A 23,372-nucleotide genomic window follows, 5' to 3' on the forward strand; every position below is an offset into this window, starting at 1 on the left:
TTTGCAGAGGGTCATAAATATCTTTCTGAAGAGCAGAGTGAGGGGGGAGAGAGGGAGAAGAAAAACAAACAAGCAGACAGTGCAGAGGATGGTACACTTTATACATGCACACACACATAGATATGTATATGTGAACGCATAAACACATGTACATATACATATACATAAACACATATACATACATGCACATGAACTCATATACACAAATATAAATGCACAGTAATATATATAAGCATACATGCATACGAGTATGGGAAAGCATAGGTCTACACATAGTACTTTGTATATAGATAGAATAAACTTATAGGAATGCATTTTAAAGTGTACATCAGTGGACTAATACGGCTACAATCTCTACTTGAACACTATGCTATGTATCTATATTTATATTAAGTAATTTGTCAGGAAAAGATAAAAAGCTACAGAAAAAGGTAAATTAGAGGTTACTTGTTACAGGTTTCAAGTATAGTTTATGCAAAATGAATGCCTAGTGGCCACCTGTCTAATGAGTCTGGCAACATTCATTGGTTAGGGCTAAGGATAGGAGGCACGGACATTTAAAATGCTGGCTCTAAATCTTTTTTTTTACTTTGTGGAAAATACATGAAGAACATTACAAGAATGAGACTCGAAATACAACTCACCAGGTCTCAAATTTCCTTATATGAAACAGATCTGTCTGTTTGTCTGTCTGTGTACCAGCCTACCTATCTACACAAACACACTCTGAGCAGCTAAAATGATTTATAATATTTGCACAGAGTTAGTACAGAAGCAACACGAGATCTTTGAATGTGATTTTATTACCGAACCATTTTTCTGAACATATTCTGTGGTGTATGAAATTGGTTTTGTCTCGTTTGGTTGACAGCATGTAAAAGAGTAGAAACATATTCATTTCAAACTGTGTGCTTATGTTATAAACCCATTTTTCGAGTGCTAGAATATTTAGTTTGGAAGAAAAAAAAAACTTTGAGTTGTTACAGATAAGGCACATTGTCGACTTTTGAGGTCGAAAAGACCATAATTTGTATCACCTACGTACGCGTCATACAATCTGTAGAGATAATTGCAATTAATTGATTTTATTGAATTATTTATTTATATCACATCCACATTTTTCTGTACCAATACCTACTCTCCTGCTTAGGAATTTAAAAAAACAAAAAACCTAGAAGAGCGTTAGGTGGTCCCAATCTTAGAAGTAAGGCATTTCATATATATTTTTTAAATAAGAAAAAGAACAACAAACAATAAATGAATTTTGAAACACAATGTATGTATGACATTGGGAATATATAGTAGCAAAGATAAAAAATTAATAGGTGTAGGTTAGAAAAAATATGTTGTTTCTCTCATGATTCATTCTGCAGTTTCATGTCAATATTTTGGGGAATTAAAAAAAAAAATAATAGAAAAAAATACAGAATGCCTCCTTATCAGGTTATAAAGCCCGCAGGAAACCTTTCAGGCTTAATCTAACTAGGATTCTTGATGTCAGCCACTATCTTTGCATTGAGCCATCGATACTCTGGGACATAATTGAAATGTGTCTGTAGTTGAAATTTAAACTTTCCATATGTCCCAGGATCACTTGTACAAGATAATTTGTAAAAAAAAATTGTTTTTTTCAAAATGGTAAAATTTTCTCAAATCATTATTCAGCTTGCCTTTTTGTGTACTATGTAGTCACAAAATAACACATACATCATCCAAAAAAGTTTCAAAATTAATTTATTGTTAATTGTTTTTTCTATTGCTAAAGAAACACAATTTCTTTTTTCGTTCTGTGATGATTAAGACCACAACAAACTTCATTAGATTTATTTCAATAATTAAAAAACAAGGGCTAGAACCCAGTTTTTCTATGTTGTCATAATTTCCATGACTTCTCTTACTTTTCTATCTGCACTCCTGCCCTCCCCTCCCTCTTGCTCTAGAAAACATTTTATCTGCTCCCCTCTCCCCCCCCCCACTTGCTCTAGATTATTTTTTTGCTCTGTAAGTCATACCAGAGTTCTACATTGAACTTCTCATACCTTCTACCAGTGGGTCATATTTTCTAATAACTCTTTATCTATGTTAATTTAATGTATTGGCAGATATTTACCTCTGCATCATATTCTTCATTAGTAGATTTTATTCAATTTCATACAGCAATGCAATTATAACTGATTATGCATACTTTTTTTGTAGTTTTTCTTTCTTTGCTGAATGTGTATATTTATTTTTAATATTCTCATTACACTCTAAATACGTAAATCCTTAATTTTATAATATACATTTTGCATTATATTATATTACAATTTGATTTCAAAGTAGATTGAAAATACACTTACCTATTTTCATGGTGAAATAAATGAATATAACTATATGGTATATGATACCCTATTTTAAGTTACTTAGGACAATTTCAAATTTTTTTAATTAAGTTGTTGCAATTTTAGTGGATATTTTTTTCTAAATCAGCACTTTTCCCCAAAAATCTTCTAATTCAATTTACTGCAATTCGTTGGCACCAATGCCTTTGATTTATCAGCAAAAATTATATTTATGTATAGTGTATATAGTAACAAAATGTATCTGTTCTTATTATAATGATACTGACATATATCTCGAATAGGTGGAAAACCCACCCATGGGGTCAGTGTGTTTTGGTGCCAGATTCTGTGAAATTAGGAATTATGGGAATTACTGAGTCATGTGGTCAAGGTCTACAAACCAGGGGTAAGTATTATCCCCCTCTTTTTGTTTTAAATGTCCCAATAATGCTTGCATCAGTAACAGAAAAATAATAACTCGTACTATTATTGCTATATAAAGAGTTGCCGCAATAATTTCTGATCTTAAAATGCACTATTTTAGTAATTTATTATATAAGTTTAGATATTCTATTTTATATCTTATCTAATTTGTAATGTACTATGTTAAAAATGTAAAAAATAAAAACTGCAGTTATGCTTTGAAGGTGGTTACAATAAAAAAAGGTAAAGTTGGAATTTATTTATATAGTATCTAATGTTTGCACTTATGGGACATTATTGGCATTAAACCATATGAGGAAAATATATTTTAAAATATACCTAATAATTTCTAATTATTATCCCGAAACACTATAACTTTCCCAGTTTGATATTTGACATAAATAAAATAATGCCTAAATGTCCTTGCTCAAAGAATATCCTGGGGACTCCCACAAACAGCCCAACCCACATCCCTCCACTTATAATGTGTGGGCATATGTGAGACCCTCTCTAATACCCTTATGCACTGAAGAACTCTAGAACTTGGGGTTATACTTTGTCTAAATCCTGCCTCAATTTGGTTGTGGTAATTAGAAAAGTCAGGATGCACCCCTCCCACCTGTGTTTATTGTGGTGTTGGGAAATCCATATTTTATCTACTTTTACGCTATTACCTGCACCTTATGACGCAAAGATGTTGAGATAGTTGGAACTTTGAGCAGATACCCCATGGTTAAGTGGCAACCAAACTTTGCTGCAACTTTAATACAATCAAATGTATATTATACAGAGAAATTAGGGAGGTGTGGCTGAAAAGCCAGGATCGTAGCCACACAAAATCATTAAATGGACACAATAGGCAGCAAGACCACCTCATCTTATTGATGTGATCTGGTTGCAGTGTCACAGTCCCCCTTGGTCCTGCACAGTAATCATTAGGTCATTTAGAGAAACTGCAATGATTACATTGCATGACTAAGACTGCCTCTAGTGGATATCAATCAGACAGCTACTAGAAGCACTTCCTAACAGACTGGCTAACAGACTCTAGACATCCTCAGCTCTGCATGAGGACAACCAGCGTCAGTTAAATCCCCATAGGTAGGCATTAAAGCCCATAGGTCCATAGGGCCTAAAGCACTTGCACACCTGGCCGTGCATACGCATTAGCTCCCCCTTTCCTCCCCTCCCCTCCCCCCATCGGTGGAGGCGTGTGCCGATCTGGCAACAAAGGAGATTGGCACTAAAATCGAGTGAGTTCATAAAGGTTTTTTTTAGCCTTTTCCATGCTGGAGTGAGGGGGGGGGGGGGTGGGGGTGGGGAGAGGCACACAGAGGGGAGGGGGGCTATATGGAGTTACAGTGTAAGGAATGCAACTTATATTCCTTACACTATAGGATCCCTTTAACTCTTGCACCACAGCTAATAGAATGTGGGAATAAGGGGTCATTCCATATCTCCCTATGTCTATATTTATTATTCAGGTGGGATGCCATCTATTTATAGTCCAAAATGTAATTTAACTGAATATATATCATTCAACTGTCTGTTTCCAGCTCAGATCTGAAAACTGGGGTACATTAACTTCTACTGCACCCGAACCACCAACGATCTTTTCCACAAAACCACAAAACTAACAGATAGAGTCCGAATCCTGCTAAACCTCCGGGCTCAGAGCTTTTTGCTGAAAGCTATCAGCAGAGAATTCATGCCTGTACCACAAATATTTCAGACAGAAAATGACTTTTTCAAAAGTTAAAAAAAACCTGATATATGTATGCCTCATGTTATATTGCAAATGCAAATGAGTTTTCTTAGTCATATCACTCATTTGTCTACTTATTTTTCGAATTAATCAGTGACATAATTATAAGGAAAGAGGTGCTAAAAATGATTCATTCTTTTTTAATGTTTGTTAAATATTCAGTAAAGTGTGGATGTTTGTAACTTTGTCTCACTTTAGTGCTATTTCGAATGCTGACAAAGTGCTCACTTAGTCACTGGTGCTAGTTAACAACTTCACAGAGAATTGTTTTGAGTTGAGTTTAACAGTCGTTGCTAATGTCATATGCCACTTAGAACACTTAAAGGGCCCCCATCACACGACTGAATAAAATATTTTTTTTTTAAATCACCTTTTAGCCATTGAATGATCTGTTTTCTGTATGAGAAATATTTAGCAATCCGAATCCTGATCAATCCTAGCACAGCCAAGCCACACATTTGAGGAGGAAAAACAGAAAGATATTTTGTGTAACAATTGTTGTGTTTACTGTCGATTAGGCATTTGTGGGCATTTTTGCACAAAATTATTCTTTATTGCATCTCTTCTGTCATTTGTCTTCTTTACGCTTCATTTTTGTTACTTTTTTTTGTTTGTATGCAAATTTGTCTTTCCCAAAGTATAAATAGGAGGTGACACATTTTACTCCCACTGTAAGGTGGTGGGTGTTTTGAGTTCGATAAATAGTTCTTAACAAACAATTACTTTATGAATAAATAAATCCATGTAGTTGTGAATGATCTTTTTTCCCCCTAGCAATCTTATTAATTTGCCTTATATTGCAAAATGGAATCACCAAAAAGATCATCTGAAAAAAAATGCAAAAAATCCTTGCATGTGATTTTTCCTCTTTCATCATTTTTAATTAATTTACATTTAATATTATTTTAAAATATTGTATAGCCCTTGCATGCAAACAGTTTGGATGGCATAGGTCTGTTGTCTTTTTATATACAGGGATGGTGGAGAATAATTATAATAGAAATAAAGGAGGATTCTCAGTACCATACAGCCCTCTACAGCCACTACAGCCCTCCCCACCATTGAAAATAGTCAAACCCTTTTAGAATAGTTAGAAATCTTATCTATAGCTTGCTGGATGTTGCCTTTATCCACTGCTGCACAGCCTTCAGAGAGCCAGAAGCCCTGAAGTGTAGAGCCCTTTAAATGGCTGTGAGGTGTTAGTTGATTGCTTTCAGCCAATGAGCTAAGCCCTTTACTGTCATGATTTGTTCAGACTGAGATTTGTTCCGACAGAGAGCTTTGGCTCTCTGAAGGCTGTAGTGGAGGGCATGTCATGCACCCAGCTGAGTTAAGAGGTCAAACTATGCTTGAATACATACATTCACGGCATCGGGCCACTGCTGGCACCATAATCACTATAATGCACTGTATTGTTTATGGTCCTTGGAGTGTTCATTTAAATTACACATTTTCATTTTTATTTCAGAGGAAAAAAAAGTAAGAGAGCATAATTAGATATAACGTATCAATTTTATGGTACATATTAATTCCTTCAGTATTCTACATTATTTTAGATTTATTCTAAAAAGGTCTGATCTGTGTAGCTCTCAAGATGTGCCATTAAATATAGAAACAGAAAAAAAAACTATATAATTAATATTTTATTTTACTTTTAATCACATGAAAATTGTCCAAATTAATATTTTCGATGTAAACTGAACAAGGAGTAGGGCAGAAGGTCGTTAAAAAGAAAGGCAAGAAAAAAGTTAATTATAATGTACAACAAATCCATAAATCTGGAATCATTTGTCATACTTTTGACACCAATTATTGTTCTATTCTGATTTGAAAGCACTATATACCATAACTTATTTGGCATCCATGCGGTGTCCATGACAACCTCTGATGAAGCCAGTGTCCGTTATGTCTGTGCAGGAAGAAGCCCAAGCCATGCACACAATGAAGAGTTATCCACTAAGCACAATAGTAGGCCAACATTCCAAATGTGGATCACCTTAGAGACAAATAGAATGCTCCTGCTTATTGCTCTACTTCTAGCACATTTAATCCAGAATTACTGTCTATACATACTGAATATTAAATCCACAGTTTCTGGGATTCTGTAGATTGGACTCTAGCGTGACAACTATTCTAATGGAGCCAAATATAACTGCAAATATAGCACACAGAGCCATACTAAGTATCAGTTAGTCTAAAACTATGTATAGGAAACATGACCCCTTTTCCCTGACACTGGTAATTCACTTCAACACTAACTGTGTTTGAAGTAGATCTGTGGCATTCCAAAATTATTGCACTGGGATCATACCTCTTGACTTGAATTAAATTATTATTAATTGGCATTCATTTATTCAACTCTGTGGAAAATAAAGCCGATACAATGATGAGTTAGAAAAAGGGAGTCAATTTACATGACAATAAATTATAAAATAATAACTGCCATGGGTGAGATGACGGTATTTTGACCAAACAGGAGAATGGAAAACCCTTTTCAGCCTTTTTTTACAGCCTAGAAACTCTAGTATATAATCTGAAAATCTCCTGACAAATCACAGTTCCTGTTTTTGGCCCATTTTACTTCAGAAGTGCCCTCTGTAAAGGCACAGACAGGGCATATTGTAGCGGAGCTGCAATGCTGAGACTGAATATCTCCCCTGGAATCCTCTAGAGCTGGAAGGGAAGTTCTGTTTAGTGAATAAAGCCCATTCCCCAGTAACTGGACGACACACAGTTCTGGGAGTCAACTGATTTTTATTGCACATCCCCACTGCTTTTTATGCACATCCCCATAGTAAAGTAAGTTTAAAGGGGTTTGTCCCAAGAGTATCTGGGTCTGAGAGATAATTGAGCAGGGGATTTAGATAACTCAATTATCTCTCAGTTACAGGAAATACATAAAATATTATAAAACATCCCCAAAAAATAATAAAACATTACAGGAACCCCATCATCCTTACATCCCCAAATAGCTTGTATCAGAGCGCACAACATATCCGAAAAGTGCTCAGATTGGTTTGGTGGAACGGGATCGCTACTTGGGAAAAGTTTTGACCGGCTGGCCACGAGGTGATGCACCAAAAGAGTTCCAGAGAATCCAGGGCAGTGGCCAGTCTTCATTCGGGAGTTCCTGCATGAACACAGACGAATGCTCCCCCTGGCTCTCAGGTAGCAAATGCTCCCCCCAGTCAGTAGATCCTATCTCCCAAACGTGGTTCGCCTAGTTGGTCGGGAAAGTATACAGGCAGCGGTACCATCTTGACCGGGGTTAGGGAGAACGTGTAGCCGAAATTGGTTCCATGTATTCGACGACCAAGTACAGCTGCCTGTGTTCGGGAGACAACACAAAATTGCCCAGGGAAAGCACTCGAGTTAATCCTTTAATTGCAGTTAATAGCCAGGGGTGGTAGGCGTTTTAAGTCAATAATGAGGGGGACCACACAAGTTCTGTTCGGTTCCCGAACAGGGGGATATGATTGTGTTCAGGAAAATGAAAGTTGGGTTCAGGCAACCTCTGTGACTGTTATCAGGTCCACCACACATATCATTCAAATTAAGTGTACAGGGTATCAATACACAATGCAACATAGTGTGCACACCAACACAGGCTAGGGGAGAATTAAAGCACTCCTGATTACAGGCAAACAAAATGCATATTTGATTAATAGTGAGTTGTCATGAGTGGATAACCAATTTGTAATATTTAGCCCAAAATAGACTTACTGGAATTCTTTTCCAAGCAATTATCTCTATGATCAGACTCTCACTACTCTTGGTTGACAACAACAGCTATAACACTTAGCCACAATGTATAAACAAAGCAAAACCACTTCGTTGCACCCCGCCAATAATATACCTTTAAAAAAAATAAGTTTTTATTAACACCGAAATGGCCAATAAAGTGTAAGCTCATCTGCAAATGTCGAGGAAAACTTCTCTGACAAGTCCATGTTAACAAATCATCTAGTAATGAGACAGAAGTGATTATTTTTGTGAAACTCTTGAACTAACAATAATAAATTATTAACCCAAAAAGAAAACCATAATTTGGTTGTGTAATACAAATGCAGATAAAAACAGAGAATGTGTCCTGTGCACAGCCTCTTGGTACTCGTGGGTGTGGAAATTCTAGAAGTATTTTCTAAGTTGGCTATCTGGCCTATGACTAGAGTTTAAGTTCATCACAACTTGCAAACAGCAGTTTAGTGAATGAACTCTTTTATTTTTTATGATTTCATGGAAAAGGCTTATTTTCAGCAAAATATATTATGCAGTTATCTTACGTGCTTTTATCTACATATATTTTTTTTCTGTCAAGTTTGTGCTTGCAACTAAATCATGCATGCTTTGTGGGATTTTTACTTTAATGCTTTGCACCTCAAGATTTCTGTCATGTAATATGCATTAGCACTTATCTACCTTAACAAAGGTCAGACAGCGTCAAAAGCTTGAAAACCCCCCAAAACAAAACCTGTTAAAATGATAACTTTTATAATTGTGTCTATAGAAAAATTGAGGTCTTGGAAAATGCAGGCCTGTCTGTCACCTTCAGTTGTGAAGCATAGTGCTTATGCCTCAGGGAGACTTCCGTAATTGGTAGAACAAAGCATTTTACAACGTGCAAAGATGCAAGGTCCATTCGTAAAACTAATTCAAGTGTGACTTCATGTTTGCAAATCTGTGCCGTTTAAAGATGAGAAGTGTGAGGTGACTGAGTGCTTCCACTGTTAAAGTGAACAGATATAACTATAAAAAGCTATTTTTAATGTACACTAAAATCAATCACCGAACTCTTTTTTTTTTTTTTTTTTACAAAGTGTGATCACTTAACACCCTGACACATTGCTTTAAAGACAAACAAAACAAATCCATCATTCTCTGTCCTGCTGTGTCCCTTGAGGTTATTCACTAAACTTCAAAATTTCCTTACTGTTGGAAGATTCAAGAAAAATCCCTAAATGTGACGCAAAATAAAAATTTTAAGGTATTTCCTAACTACAGGTTAAGAATTAGAGTATGTTTTTTTTTCCCAAAAACTACAACTCAAATTCAAAGTAAAAATGCATCTTACAAAAGTTTAGTCCCAAAAAGTTTGATAGTCAGACATTTATCAAATGTGTTGCCCTTGGGGGACTCAGAGATTTCTGCTTGTCTGCTTTTTCTGTAGAAATGACAAAATAATCAAAATTCACAACAATTTCTCTGTAACATATTAAAAGAGGATCTGGACCAGTCTGTATTGTACCCTTATTAAGATTGCTCCCTCACAGCCAACAGTGTACTTTGCTTGTTGATAAGTTCACCTTCTTTAACATTTGTTGCCTCTCTGTGAGCTTGAAGGAAGACAAGTCTAGCTCTTGACAAATCTGTACCTGTTGGCATTGGCTGTGAAGAGAAATGAAAGACTAAAACTCTGTGCTAAATGAAGGGTGGACATGAGTGCAAAAATAAAATCAATGAAGGCGTACAGTGTTCTTCTGAAATGTTGGCAGTACCAAAAATGACAAATGGACCTGTGTCAAGTCCAGTAATGGAAGTAATTTGGTAAACTAGTATTGATCCGTTCTGGGCTCAGCATTGTAATTTACAGGTACAGTCTAACCCAGTAACAGCGGACTTGCTTTTCATAGTGAAGAGATATCTTTCACAATTAATGCACATTGGGAGTCATTAAATACAGATGCATCCTTAATTATTGTAACCTTTATTCCTGTGCCTTTTCCACTGCTACAAATCTGTCCACAAAGCACATCTCTGAATATCTCATTTAGCAATGCAAGAATACAACTAATTTCCTTGCTGAATTCAGAACATTAACCTTTTTCACAGATTGGTTTGTTCTTTTTTTACCTTTAACCCTCTCAATACCCTAAAGTGGTATATGCTGTTAGAAAACACCACAATTTAATTAATTTAATGATGGATGTGCCCTAGGGCATAAGGTATTGTCAGACACAAATGCAAATCAGCTTGTGAACCATGTAAATTCTGTGGGCCATTATGTCATCAAAGCTTGTAGCTTTTTCTCTCCTACTTTTTTGGCTTTTCCAATTGGGGGTTCGAATGCATGTCAACAATGATATACACCCATGTTATGTGGTTTCATCATTACCTGCAATCAGTACAAACAAATTATTATCTATGTAAAAAAATATTGAAATTTTGACTCTAAGTTGCACTGCCAAAATTAAAGCTGTCTTTCAAATTCTGGTTTGAAGCACACACAGAGCAAATGTCCCTCTTATAATTTGTATTATGAATTTTTACATTTTCATGACAAAGGCTTATCCCATATCATTACACACACTGGATACCTGTTTCTTAACTGACCATCGGTAGACTTTGTTTTGTGGGGCACATTTGGTACATTGTGGTACATAAAACAGGATTGATACAAAGTAATGGAGTGATGCTTACACCTAGACCATTCACTTTGGATTATCTCACATATCACAATTACTGCTTTCTGCACTTTCCATGTTGCCTGAATATCAAGAATTAGTTCAGGATTGTGGTTTCAATCTTGGTGATGCATAAGTAGGTCATATCAGCCACCAGTCCTGACTTACTTATGGATAACCAAGACTGAAACCACCATCCTGAACTAATTCTTGATTGCTGTTTCTGAAACAGTCCTTACTGTCCTGACTTTTGTAATGTCACAGTGTGGGGAAAGTTCTGGTGCCTACTATATACCCAAGGGCTAAATCTTTGAGGGCAAGTTGTAGTTTCAAGTGAAGTCCTCCACTCTACAATTGGCAGTATATGGACAAACACCTTCTGCAGTGTGGTTCCATCATCCATACACAGTGGCGGATCGGGGGGGGGGGGGGGGCAATGGGGCATTTGCCCCCCCCACCCCCTGAGATTCTCCCCTGGCATTGTCCAAGTGCCAGCCCTGCAATGTGCTTGCGGACCGGGGAGGGAGATCAGAGATCAGAGATTGCAGGCACTATCCTGGCAGCCGGCAGGGGAGGGAGAGAGGACCCGGGAGCTCAGCCTGCAGCTCCTCCGGGTCCTACTCTCACGAGCACAGAGTGCTGCCGTGGTTACCACTGCAACGCACCAAATCCCGCGAGAGTGAACTCTAGCCATGGAGCTACCCAGTAAAGGTAAGAAGGGAGGGGGGGGGGCATAAAGAATATTTGTTTTAATTAAATTGAAAAAAAAACATATAAGAAGGGTTGGGGAGCTTATTTTATAATATGTGTTGTTTTTTTTTTTTTAATGTAATTATTATGTATGTATGGGGACAGTGTATGTGTGTGTGTGTGTGTGGGGGGGGAGCAATGTGTGTGATAAGAAGGGTATCACATTGTCCCCCTCTCCCCCACACACATACTCTGCCCCATACACATATTGCCCCCATACACACACTGCCCCCATACACACCCACTGCCCCCATACACACATTGTCCTACACATACACTGGCCCCCCCACACTCACACATACACTGCAATCCTCTCACACACACACACTGCAAATGTCACACACAAATACTGACCGACACATACAACCCCCCTAACACACACACACTGCACCCCTGACATACACTGCTGTCCTCACTATCACACTGCAACCTTCACACACACACACACACACACAGCTCACACACTGTCCCCCTCACACACACACACTGCACCCCTTACACATTGCACCACTCACACACACCACTGCTCCTATGCCCTACTACAGCCCCATTTTCCAGCAGACCTAAGGTAAGTTGTCAAACTGTTCTTAAACAGTTTGAGTTCTTACTCTGGGAGGGGGTCCCGGCACTATTGACACCATAACCACTACACTGAGCTGTAGTGGTTATTGTGTCTGGATTATTTCTTTAAAAAATCTACAAGTGCCAAGTGCTACTACACGACATGCATAAATTATTATAATAAGGTTATTTACACAGGTGTCATAATGAATAAGCAGGGTATTAACATTGTAACGAACAATAACTCAAAGGAATTCAATATTCATAATAAATAAAAATGTCTATTTGACTCTGGTGTGATGAAATCCTTGGGCATCATAGGAGCTTAATTGAAAATTAAATTAATTTACTTTATGTAATAGAACAGACTAGCAGCAGTGGAATGGTGAGATAGTTATATGGAGTAATTTAATGTATATGTTAACCCCTTAAGAACACAACTTCTGGAATAAAAAGGAATCATGACGGAATATATTAAGGGGTTAATAATTATGAGCTGGATAAGCACAAACATCCTTCCCAAGTGCATATTTTGAGCACAGGTAGGGGAAAAGCTGGTGCAAAGAACTGAGAAGAAAGGACAAAGGTGCACTCTCCAGAATACCCCATGAAACTGGGCTTTCTCTGATAAAGTGCTTATAGCGAAAATAAGAGCTGTAGACTAAAAAGGCATAGATATTACAGGTCTATGGAAAGGTGAGCCTTTGTTTGCCGTGTGCAGTTAATTTTGTGCTGGCTGAGTGTTCTATGTACCTTATTTATTATTTAAATAATAATAATTTACAAGGTTTTACAATTATAGAAAGGGTTATGAAACAGGCCCTGCTTAACCAAGCTAACAACATATTAGGATTTGAGATAGGCAGATATATCATTAGGTGTGTTGTGATGGACACTAACTGGTGAGGTTGTCTGGTCAGAATTCCAACCTACCGTTTCCCAGTTTTAAAAGAGCACACAAAAGGGATTATATATGCAGCAGTTATATAAATATATTGTGAATAAAGAATTGTAGATTCTAACATGACATGCTGCGTGTTCAAAACTTAAATAGAAATCATGCGTTTAAGTTATGGAAATGTGACATTTGCATATCTATCTATATTGATGAGTAAGTGCAATGACAGGCATGAAGCATGTTAGGCGGTTAAAGTTTTTTCTTTTCTTTTTTCATTTCTGTGCTCAACTGCATTTCTGTTTTGCTATAATTTAAATATAATAAACAGTAACACTTGGAACATAACAGTGTTCCATAGATTTACTTGCTTGGGTTTCCCCCTCCCCCCTCCCAAGGGGAACGGATTGTAATTTGTGTTTTGAGAGTTCACCTCTTCCAACAATATGGATAACTAACTAGGGTCCACTTGGAATACATTGGAGTAGCAAGTAGCTTTTTTGTTTTTATATATATTACAACACCAATAATCTGACTTCTATTTTATGCAAATGTCTATTGACTTTCGATCAGTTCTGCATAGGACCAGTACATAAAAAAAAAAAAAATTGTATAGTTCTTTAACCCCTTAAGGACACATGACATGTGTGACATGTCATGATTCCCTTTTATTCCAGAAGTTTAGTCCTTAAGGGGTTAAAGAGTTAAATGAAAGTAAAATTAGCTAATTTACTAAACCACCAAAGCACAGAGCAGCCAGAACAAAGCTGGATCAATGGCTTCTCTTGTGAAATCACTTGAAACGTGTTGCTCCTCTGTAATTTCAGATTCACAGCAACATCAATAGAATTCATTAATGAAAATGGATCCACATAACAGGCAAAATCAGAATTTACAAATACCTGAATGACAGCAGCAAAGGTCTCTGTAAAAAAGTGTTCCGTTGTTTTTACTGCTCCACTGAGGACACATTTGCATTTCTTTATACCCTTGCATCAGCAAGAAAACCACATTTGTATAATAATAACCCATTTCTCCAGTCTACTGATAACCTCAAGACACCATCTGTCAATTGATGGATAATGTATACTTGCTTCTAGGATGTGGTTAAGCAATCCAAGTAACTTAGTTGTAGAGATGCCTTCTTCGGAATGTTCGTGCACAGAGACAAGTTGGACTTGTCAGACAGCTGATGCTCATAGAATAAATGTATATTAATAAAAACAAATTTTACTTAGGCCTCCAAACAATACTATTGTATAAGCTTTCCAAATTATTTAAGAATATTTTTGTATAAACTTTTGAAATAATTTTTATGTCAACATATTAAAATATCAAAACATATATCATAAATCAAAATACATCAATATATTAAAAAAAAATGAATACATATATATATATATTTAAAAATGTTAAATCATTTTAAAAGTTTATCCAAAGTTGAACAAAAATGTGTCTGTGCAATTTGTTTATTCATTATTTCTTTAATTACAAGGAGGTAGGTACCGTAATTATATCATTTAATTTGGTATGCTTAGTTCCTAAACTATGTGACAAATGAAAGACTATGGGGGTCACTATAACTAATATGGAGGTGCAAAGCTGCCATCATGCTCTCTTGTGCCATGAGGTGGTTAAGGATATGCTTACTTAACATTGAGCAGTCATTGGTACTGTCAACTGGGCAGCTATCGCTAACCCAGTATCCTCCATGTTAGTTTGAATATGCGTTACTGATAGAGAGATCTAGCACTTTGTCTAAATCACCAGAATTATGAAAATGTCATGGAAAAAAGAAAACAATTCTTGCATATATTGATGCCAGTCAGGCATCCAAATCTAGAAATTTTTGTCGACAACTGCCTACTCTGTCTAATGAACAATCGGGGTCAGCTCATCAAGGCATCAGTTGTTGAGATAGCTATCTCTGAAATTCATTTCTTAATTAAACATCTTCTTTAAGCGGATAGAATATTGACTTCTTTGAAGTTGTTTTGTTTAAAATGCAGAGAGAGGAAGTCTGTTTACAACTTAGTATTATACAAAATTACCAGCCTTAATTCCCGGCCACTTTAACAATTACAAAATAAAATGTGCTTATCGTTATAAATTCAGTGTATAACAGCTCAGGCAAAACTGTTATTATCATGATTATTGTTTATTTATGTAAAGCCAGACAGTATTGTATAAGGATTTTACAAAGACGATGACAAACATTCGGTGCAGAACAAACACGATTTGCTAAGGTTATTACTCCGAGAAGCTTGAAATCTTAGTGCACAATGAAAAAGAGTATACACTATAAAGAATGTGTCACATACTGCCAATAAATTGAATGCTTTGTAAAATCTACCAGATGTTGGAAAATACCTAATGATGCAGATATTTTCTTGTTTAAAAAAAGAGTTTTCGGCTAACAATACGTTTAGCATGACTTTTTTAAAATGTTTATTCCAACTATTCTTAAGACATTACCTCCGCTATGTTTTTGACATGCAAAAAGAAGATGGTATCTAGGTATCAGGTTAAGATGCAAAGCCTTTATGACCATTCTCTATATTTTATCCAGAATAATTCACTACAATAAGATTTTTTTCGGAATACAATGCTCATTTCAAATGTTAGTCCAAAAACATTTACCTATTAGGCTCTCATGGCTTAAAATCTTAAATTCATGGCCTCACTGATGGTATGGGGGGCACACAAATGTGTTATCAGAGGTTTCTACCTTAAGAAATAATTGGAACTTAAGAAACAAAGGGCAACTTAAATGCACCCCTTACTCGCTCAAATAAATGAGGCTGAATTTAAAAATAAACACACTACACACTCCTCTCACCAAGTGATCCTTACGGGAGTTTGGAGAGATCTTACAGATTTATTCAATGCTGCTTATCACTGGGAACTCCTCAAGTCCTGGTCTTTTTTTCTATGTACTTGCCCATATGATTAATAGAAATGACACAAAACATATTTAAGAGACAAACTCAAAAGCATATACCACCTCCCAGTGGAGATATTGCGGGTAATCCACACGCATTTCCACAATCTCTATAGCCTCCCACAACTGAACACACAAGAGGACTGGTCAGTCATTAATATAGAACATAAACTCCTATCTGACTGACAATGTTAAAACAACCTTTTAGCCAGATATTTCCACAATCCTTGATGAGCCCCTGACACAAGTGGAACTGACCCAAGTGGTAAATTGAAAGAAGGTAAATTCCCTGGCTCTGATGGTCTAAAAACCCAGTACTATAAAACATGTAAAGATGTGCTATACCCCCAACTCGTCCAGGCATTTAATTCTATCCCAGATGGACAACAGATCCTGAAAGATACAAAGCGGCTAACGCTACTATCATACCCAATGAGGGCAAGGACAGAGAGCATTGAACAAATTGCAGGCTCATTTCACTTTTAAACTGTGTCATTAATCTATTTGCTATGATTATCTCAACTAGACTCCCATCACACTTACCCTCCTTGCTTCATGCAAATCACACAGGTTTCATACCCAAGTGAGAAGCCCAGGACAACACTTCTAGAGACCTTACTTTTATCCATAGAACAGGGTGATGCACAGAGGGCCTTCTCTTGTTGTCTACCGATGCAGAGAAGACCTTCGACAGGGTCAACTGGGAGTACTTCTTCTTCACCCTACAGCATATGGAACTTATTGGGCTGGGTACGGGAACTTTGGAGGAGTCAAATTAGTCTCAGTATGGCATAGACAACATTAATAATTTAACAACGTGAATAGTATATCCAGTAGTGTAACAAGCTCAAACACCTGTGAGGCATCCCCTATACCTACACCTTACAACACAACACAATAACATTGCTCCACCTAATTTGTTTGTGTTATTAACATTAATAATTCTTCATTGCAACCCCTCATGGACTACATTGACAGAAAAATAAACATATCAAATACCCTAACAATTCTGTTAATTAATTTAAGGGGGAATGGGAATGGCTAGGGATTATCGAAGCAGAGTGACTAACATCACTCCATTCGGACGCCATCATGCTGGCAACTGAGGAGGTTTGCCCTGCTTGGGAAAGTGTCCCAGAGCAGGGCAAATCAAATAAGAATGGAGACAGAGCAGAGGATAGCCTGGAGGTGGTTTTTACATGAAGAGTAACACCTACAAAGCTTGAAGAAGGCAACACTCACTCAGAGGAGAGGTGAGTAAATATCCATATTTCACATCAAAAATATCATATTTCTTTGTGATATATGATGTGTACAATGTACATGGGAGCGATTTCAGATACGTTGTTTTTTCCTATACAGGTTCAATATAAATCTTCTAGTAGTGAGACAAGTGACTAAAACCCTTTAATTGGTTAAACATTACTGGATATGAAGATCCGTAGGAGTATAGCATTATCACAATCTACTAAAAGTATGCTAAGTAAACTTTAAAATTCATCTGTCAGAATATGCTGCAGCAGTGGGCGTTATAACTGTGCCATGAGTAGAATTGTGTTTACAGGAACGCCTACGTCTTTCCAATAATTGATTGATTTTCTGGAGCTCTATTGACAGCAGTTATCAGACCCCATTTTCTAGAACAAAGATCAAAACCAACATAGATTCTAATGAACTACTTCTGATTTGCTATGGCTTCAGGAAATATTGGAAACTTTGTAGCAATGTTATTCACATACAAACTCTCATTCTATTATTAAATGACTCACAATGCACCATGAGAGTTACCCAAATCTGTCAGGTTTCATTGAAACTGGAGTCAAAAATTGCATTTAGGATTTTTACATATCTATAATCCACGGACAAAAAAAAGTATAACCAATAATTTAATAATATAGCTTTAATTGCTACCATGACTTTTTTTTACTAAAACTACGTGTATCATTTATTGTATGGAACATGTCTTTCTTTGTCTTTTTGTTATTATAAATGTATTCAAAATACAATTAAAAAAGGAGAGAAAATAGTAATCTTTCTTAATTAACATTGGTCCAGAAAAGAAAACAGATAATATAGTACTGTAGAATTTGTTGTCGCTTTATAAATAATAATAATAATAATGATAATAATAATAATAATAATACAATAAACCTCTTTAAGGCTAGTATAAAATATAAATTACAGGTCGAAAAGCTTGACCATTCTTACAGTTGTGTATATGATAAAGATTTATATTAATTTACAATCCACGTAGCTATCTGAATAAATTTATCAGACTCTAGAAATATGCAAATGATTGCAATATGGCTTAGCTTAATGAAAAATTAAAATTGAAAAAAAGAAGCAGCCCTTTATATACTAGCTACATAAATATGGATAGATTGATAGACAGATAGATAGATAGACAGACAGACAGACATACAGACAGATAGATAGATAGATAGATAGATAGATAGATAGATAGATAGATAGATAGATAGATAGATAGATAGGTAGATAGAGAGACAGACAGACAGACAGACAGCTAGATAGATAGATAGATAGATGGATGGATAGATGGATAGATAGATATACAGACAGACGGATGGATGGATAGATAAGATAAAATAAGAGATATATAGATAGACGGATAGATATATAGACAGACAGACAGACAGATAGATAGCTAGATAGATAGATAGATAGATAGATAGATAGATAGATAGATAGATAGACAGATAGATAGACAGACGGACTGATGGATGGATAGATAAGATACAATAAAATAAGAGATAGATAGGTAGGAAGATAAGATAAGGTAAGGTAAGATGAGATATTGCAAATGATTGCAATCTAGAAATTAAGAATTATATCTGGCTTAGGTTAAAGAAAAATGGAATTTAAAAAATAAGCAGCCCTTACTAGTAAGATAATCTAAAATGTTAATCTAAATTAATCTGTACATATTCTAACAAAGCCATTAGTGCCTCTTCATATTGAAACAAATCAGGTTGGGACGCTGGGAAAAAATGTCTTCAAAAAAAAGCTAGCCATGAAAATGCTGTTGACAATATAGTCTATGTCTACATGTCTGTACATTACATACAATAACACTCGGCACTTTATCTTTACAGTAATAGTTATTATACTGTATGACAGGAGATTACACTCCTAGCTCTTTGCTGCTTAGACGTGGACTGCAATAAAACAGCTCTTTTTCTAAAAGGATAAACATCTGTATGAAGACTTCCGTGCTTGACTTTCCTAAATGATTTTCTTGCCATGTATTGAAAAAGCATATAAATGGAGTTTACCTTTTCTCTTTGCAACCAAATCAGACGCTTGACTGGACTCTCAAAGTAATGTTAATGTCTCCTGACAGTGTCCTAGTTCCCTAGTGAGAGTAAATGATAGAAGCAATTTGGTGTATCTGTCTTTGTACTTTCAAAATACCTACAGGTTCGAAAATTCAAATACCATGCATCAGTCATGATTTCCAGGTGCCACGTCACAGCAGATCCACTTTGGATTTACGTTGTTGCAGACACTTTGCCATTTAATTGCTTTGATCGGTTGAGTGACTCTTGTTATCATATTCATACGTTCAATAAAGCTAAATCTCGTGCTGTATCTTGACCTTAAAATTTAATATTTTTTCAAGATGTACTTTAATGTCTCTAAGCAACTAACCTGGTGCAAATTATAAGAACATATACGACCTCGATTTTTCTGTGAAAAAATATTTATAGTGTAAAATTTAAACAAATACACTCAATGCTCTGTGTTAAAAATATTCATTAGTATGAAAAAAACAAAAAATAAAATAATTTAAGTCTCGATTTGAAACTACATGATTTTATCCAGGATGTAATTAAAATATTTTAGCAGCTTCCTACCGAACGGCTAGACTATTACATGTGATTCAGAGATAGAGTGCTATTCACACTATGTTTAGTTAGATGGACAGAAACTTGTAAAATTACCCCAAAAGTGAGTGGAGGTCCAGGGTGAGAAAGGAAATAGACTAAAAGCTAGAATATGGCATGATAATATATCATCTCGTAGGATTAATTCGTCAAAAATAAAAGTCCGAAAGTATAAGCCTGATTAAAAAAATAAAATCCATTGAAACGAAATAAGTGTTTGAGAAAAGGACTAAGGATATGTGGATTTTTAGACTTTGGTATAACAACGGACATAAAGAAACCTGCTTTAAGATAAATGCATCTTATGAAATGTAATTATTTAATAAACACATATATACAATGTAATATGTGTAACGTTAATTAAATATATATTTTTTTTTATCAGATATGTCCAACCCTAGCCCTGCACCTATTATTATTTGACTACATCTTTTTATAAAGTCAAAATCCATTTTCCATTTGTCCATAGGATTCCATTGTCTTCATTGTGGAGACTTGCTTACTTTTGACTCATTTCAATTAGTTATTTTTTCTTTAAATATAATGAAATATAACAAGGTTGGTTAATCCAGTCCTAGATTAACAGAGGTGGTTACTTGGAAAGTTACTTTCTAACAATAAACTATTAAATTAGGTATCGCTATGCATGTTATGCTACTATCAAATACATTAAGCAGAATGTAAGGGGTTCTTCAAAGGAGATCATGGTCTGCACTGGATTTCACTAGGTATAAAACAGAGCTGTGTGAACATTTTAGAAAGACATCTCAATGTATCCTTATTTGTTTAATGAATAAATATTAATTACAAAGAAGGCACCCAGAACAGACTGGATTTTTAAGATGACTATCAATCTTGATAAGTTCTGGTCTTTTGAACTATGCTGTGAGGGAACGATGCTACTTAAGAGTCCCCGAGGATATGAACTGTGCGATGGTGTCTGTTTTCCCGGACTGGAGGTAGGGTGTATGTTTATGCTATTTGTTGGTGGCCTGGTAGTTAAGTATCTGTTCTCTGTAGGGAATATGCTCTGAGTGTTGTGGAATGCTGTAGTGGAAGCTCTGGGGCCATAAACTATGTTTGATGGTGACCATTGCTAGTGTCAGTCTCTGAGACTGAAAGAAGGCACAGTAGTTATTGGAGGGACAGTAGTGTAGCGGAGCTCCCTGTATACTGGCTGGGTTCTTCCACCAGGGATTCCTTTCTAGCTGGTACCAGGGAAACCTCAGCGCTTCTGCTCCAGTTGCCGTGGCTTGACTGGGGTCCTCATGGAGCCTCTCCATCCTAGAACAGGGTAGGGGACTAGCTTTATTTTCTCCCAGGGACTGGACGACACACAGTCCTGGGAGCAATGGTACTTACAAAGGCTTTCTCCGCTGAATCCTCCACGAGCTGGAACATGATGCTGAGCAGTGAATAGGTATTTCCCCTCCCAGTAACTAGATGACACATAGTTCTGGGACTACAACTGATTTTAATAAGCCAAACTCAACTTTTTATGCACATACCCCAGCAGGGATTCTCCAAACAATACAATACAAGCCCCTCACCAGGAATCTCTGTGCCTGGAATATAATTGAGTCCTGTCCCAGGAACAGAGAGCCAAACACAAAACATAAAAACATAAAAGTACCCCAAAACCTAATAAAAATATACAATAACCCCACATGTCCTATATCCCTAAACAGCCTTTATCCGAGCACCCAAGTTGTCCAAATAGAGCCTAGATCCATGCAGTATAGAGGAATGCCACTGTGTCAAAGTTCTGACTGACCACACACCTGGTCCTATGCCCCAAATAGTTCCAGGGCGTTTGGTGCTTTTGCCGGTCAACTTTTGTGAGCTCCACCTGGCTCTCATGTAGCGTTTGTTCCCCTTAGTCTCAGGCACCTTACTTTCAAAAAGCTCTCTCCTGGCGGGTTGCAAAGCGGTTCAAAACCCCAGACCAAGTTGTCCGGGAACTGCAAGGTCACTTCATGCCGAAAACAGTTCCATAACATTAAGGGCTAAGTACCGCTAAGGTGACCGAGAACCATGAAGTCCTCATGCCGAAATTAGTTCCCTAGTAAGTGGCGCTTCCACACTCCTCCAGGAGTTCGTAGCAAACGTTCATGGAAAGGAGCGTTTATCACAAGCAGTACTCAGAAATCTCTGGGTAAATGGACTATGTTTTTTTTTTTTTTTTTAAAGTTCTAAAAACAATATCTCTACTAACGATCTGCTTCTTGGTCTCAATTTTACATTATGTTATATGTCAGATATTTTCAGACTAATCACAAAAACAGGGTCGTTAGTGTATGTCAATTTATTGCACTTGGTCTTTAGAACAACACTTGGCACAACCTGCTATAGAGTAATCTAAGCAGACTGAAAATGGAAATCGCTCAGCTGAATGTAACAAGAGAGAAGAAGAATTAGACTTAATTTAAAATAATCAGCAGCAAATGTTCCAAGTACCTTCCATGCTGTGAACAATGACAATTGCAGTTCTTAGAGTCACAGTTTGCAAGGTCTTTTTAGTCTCCCCAGCATGGGGCTTACATGCCTCGAAGCATACATATACAGCCAGTTAAATGAGATCTTTAAATGTTTCCTAGGAAGGTTTATTTATATTTAGTGCTCCTGAATTTCATGTTGAAATGTTGGATCTTAGATGATTGCCTTATGGCTCTTTACATATCTAAAACACGAGAGTTTTTCCTATATTTGTTATTATATATTACTTCTTTTTATATTTGTCTGTTTTTTATGTTCAGTTGAAAATATATGGTGTATATGGTGTATAGAAATTAAATATTTATTACACAGTAGTGGTTATGGTCTTTAGGTGCCATCCTCCTGTTTCCGAGCCTGGCACTTTACCTGCTACACATCAAGGTGGATGTTTCACTTACTCATTATCTGTCCAGTATCGATCATCCATTGCTAGCAGATCAACATTAACAGCCAAGGATGGATAGGTAAAGCAGGAATGGAATTTCCATATTTTCGGAGTGATAGATGAAAGGCTGGGTTTTTGGGGGGAATAGATCGCCATACAGAAGGTTTGAGCAATTTTACAGAAAATCAAAGAAAGACACAAATACTATTATGAGCTGTAGTGGTTATGGTGTTTAAAGTGGCCATTTAATAATAAATATTACTATTGTGATCTGTAGTTGTAATAATGCATAAAGTATCAATTTAATAATAATTACTCATAGAAAACATATTATGAATATTTCAGTTCTGTGTAGTTAATAATATTAGACATATATCATGTGAAATACTGTTTGTCTTTTTTTTAGACAGATTCCTTATATTTCCAAATCACTTTCTTAGAATTTTCTAAGATTACTTTTTGTCACTAACAGGAAACCAGGCTTTATTAGATGTAGTTTAATAGTTGGTAAAACTCAAAATATCATCAC

General features: G+C 36.2%; 1 protein-coding gene across 1 annotated transcript in view; it reads left to right on the top strand.

Annotated features, from left to right (window-relative positions):
- The window catches only part of THSD7B (thrombospondin type 1 domain containing 7B), a 366,207-nt gene that overhangs the window by 192,321 nt on the left and 150,514 nt on the right, over positions 1 to 23,372 (top strand). Inside the window, exon 13 of the mRNA XM_063429372.1 lies at positions 2,624 to 2,727. Coding sequence (XP_063285442.1) covers positions 2,624 to 2,727 — 104 coding nt within the window. The remainder of the gene's footprint in view (positions 1 to 2,623; positions 2,728 to 23,372) is intronic.

The sequence above is a fragment of the Pelobates fuscus genome, chromosome 8 (assembly GCF_036172605.1).
Source record: "Pelobates fuscus isolate aPelFus1 chromosome 8, aPelFus1.pri, whole genome shotgun sequence".
In the NCBI taxonomy this organism is placed as follows: domain Eukaryota; kingdom Metazoa; phylum Chordata; class Amphibia; order Anura; family Pelobatidae; genus Pelobates; species Pelobates fuscus.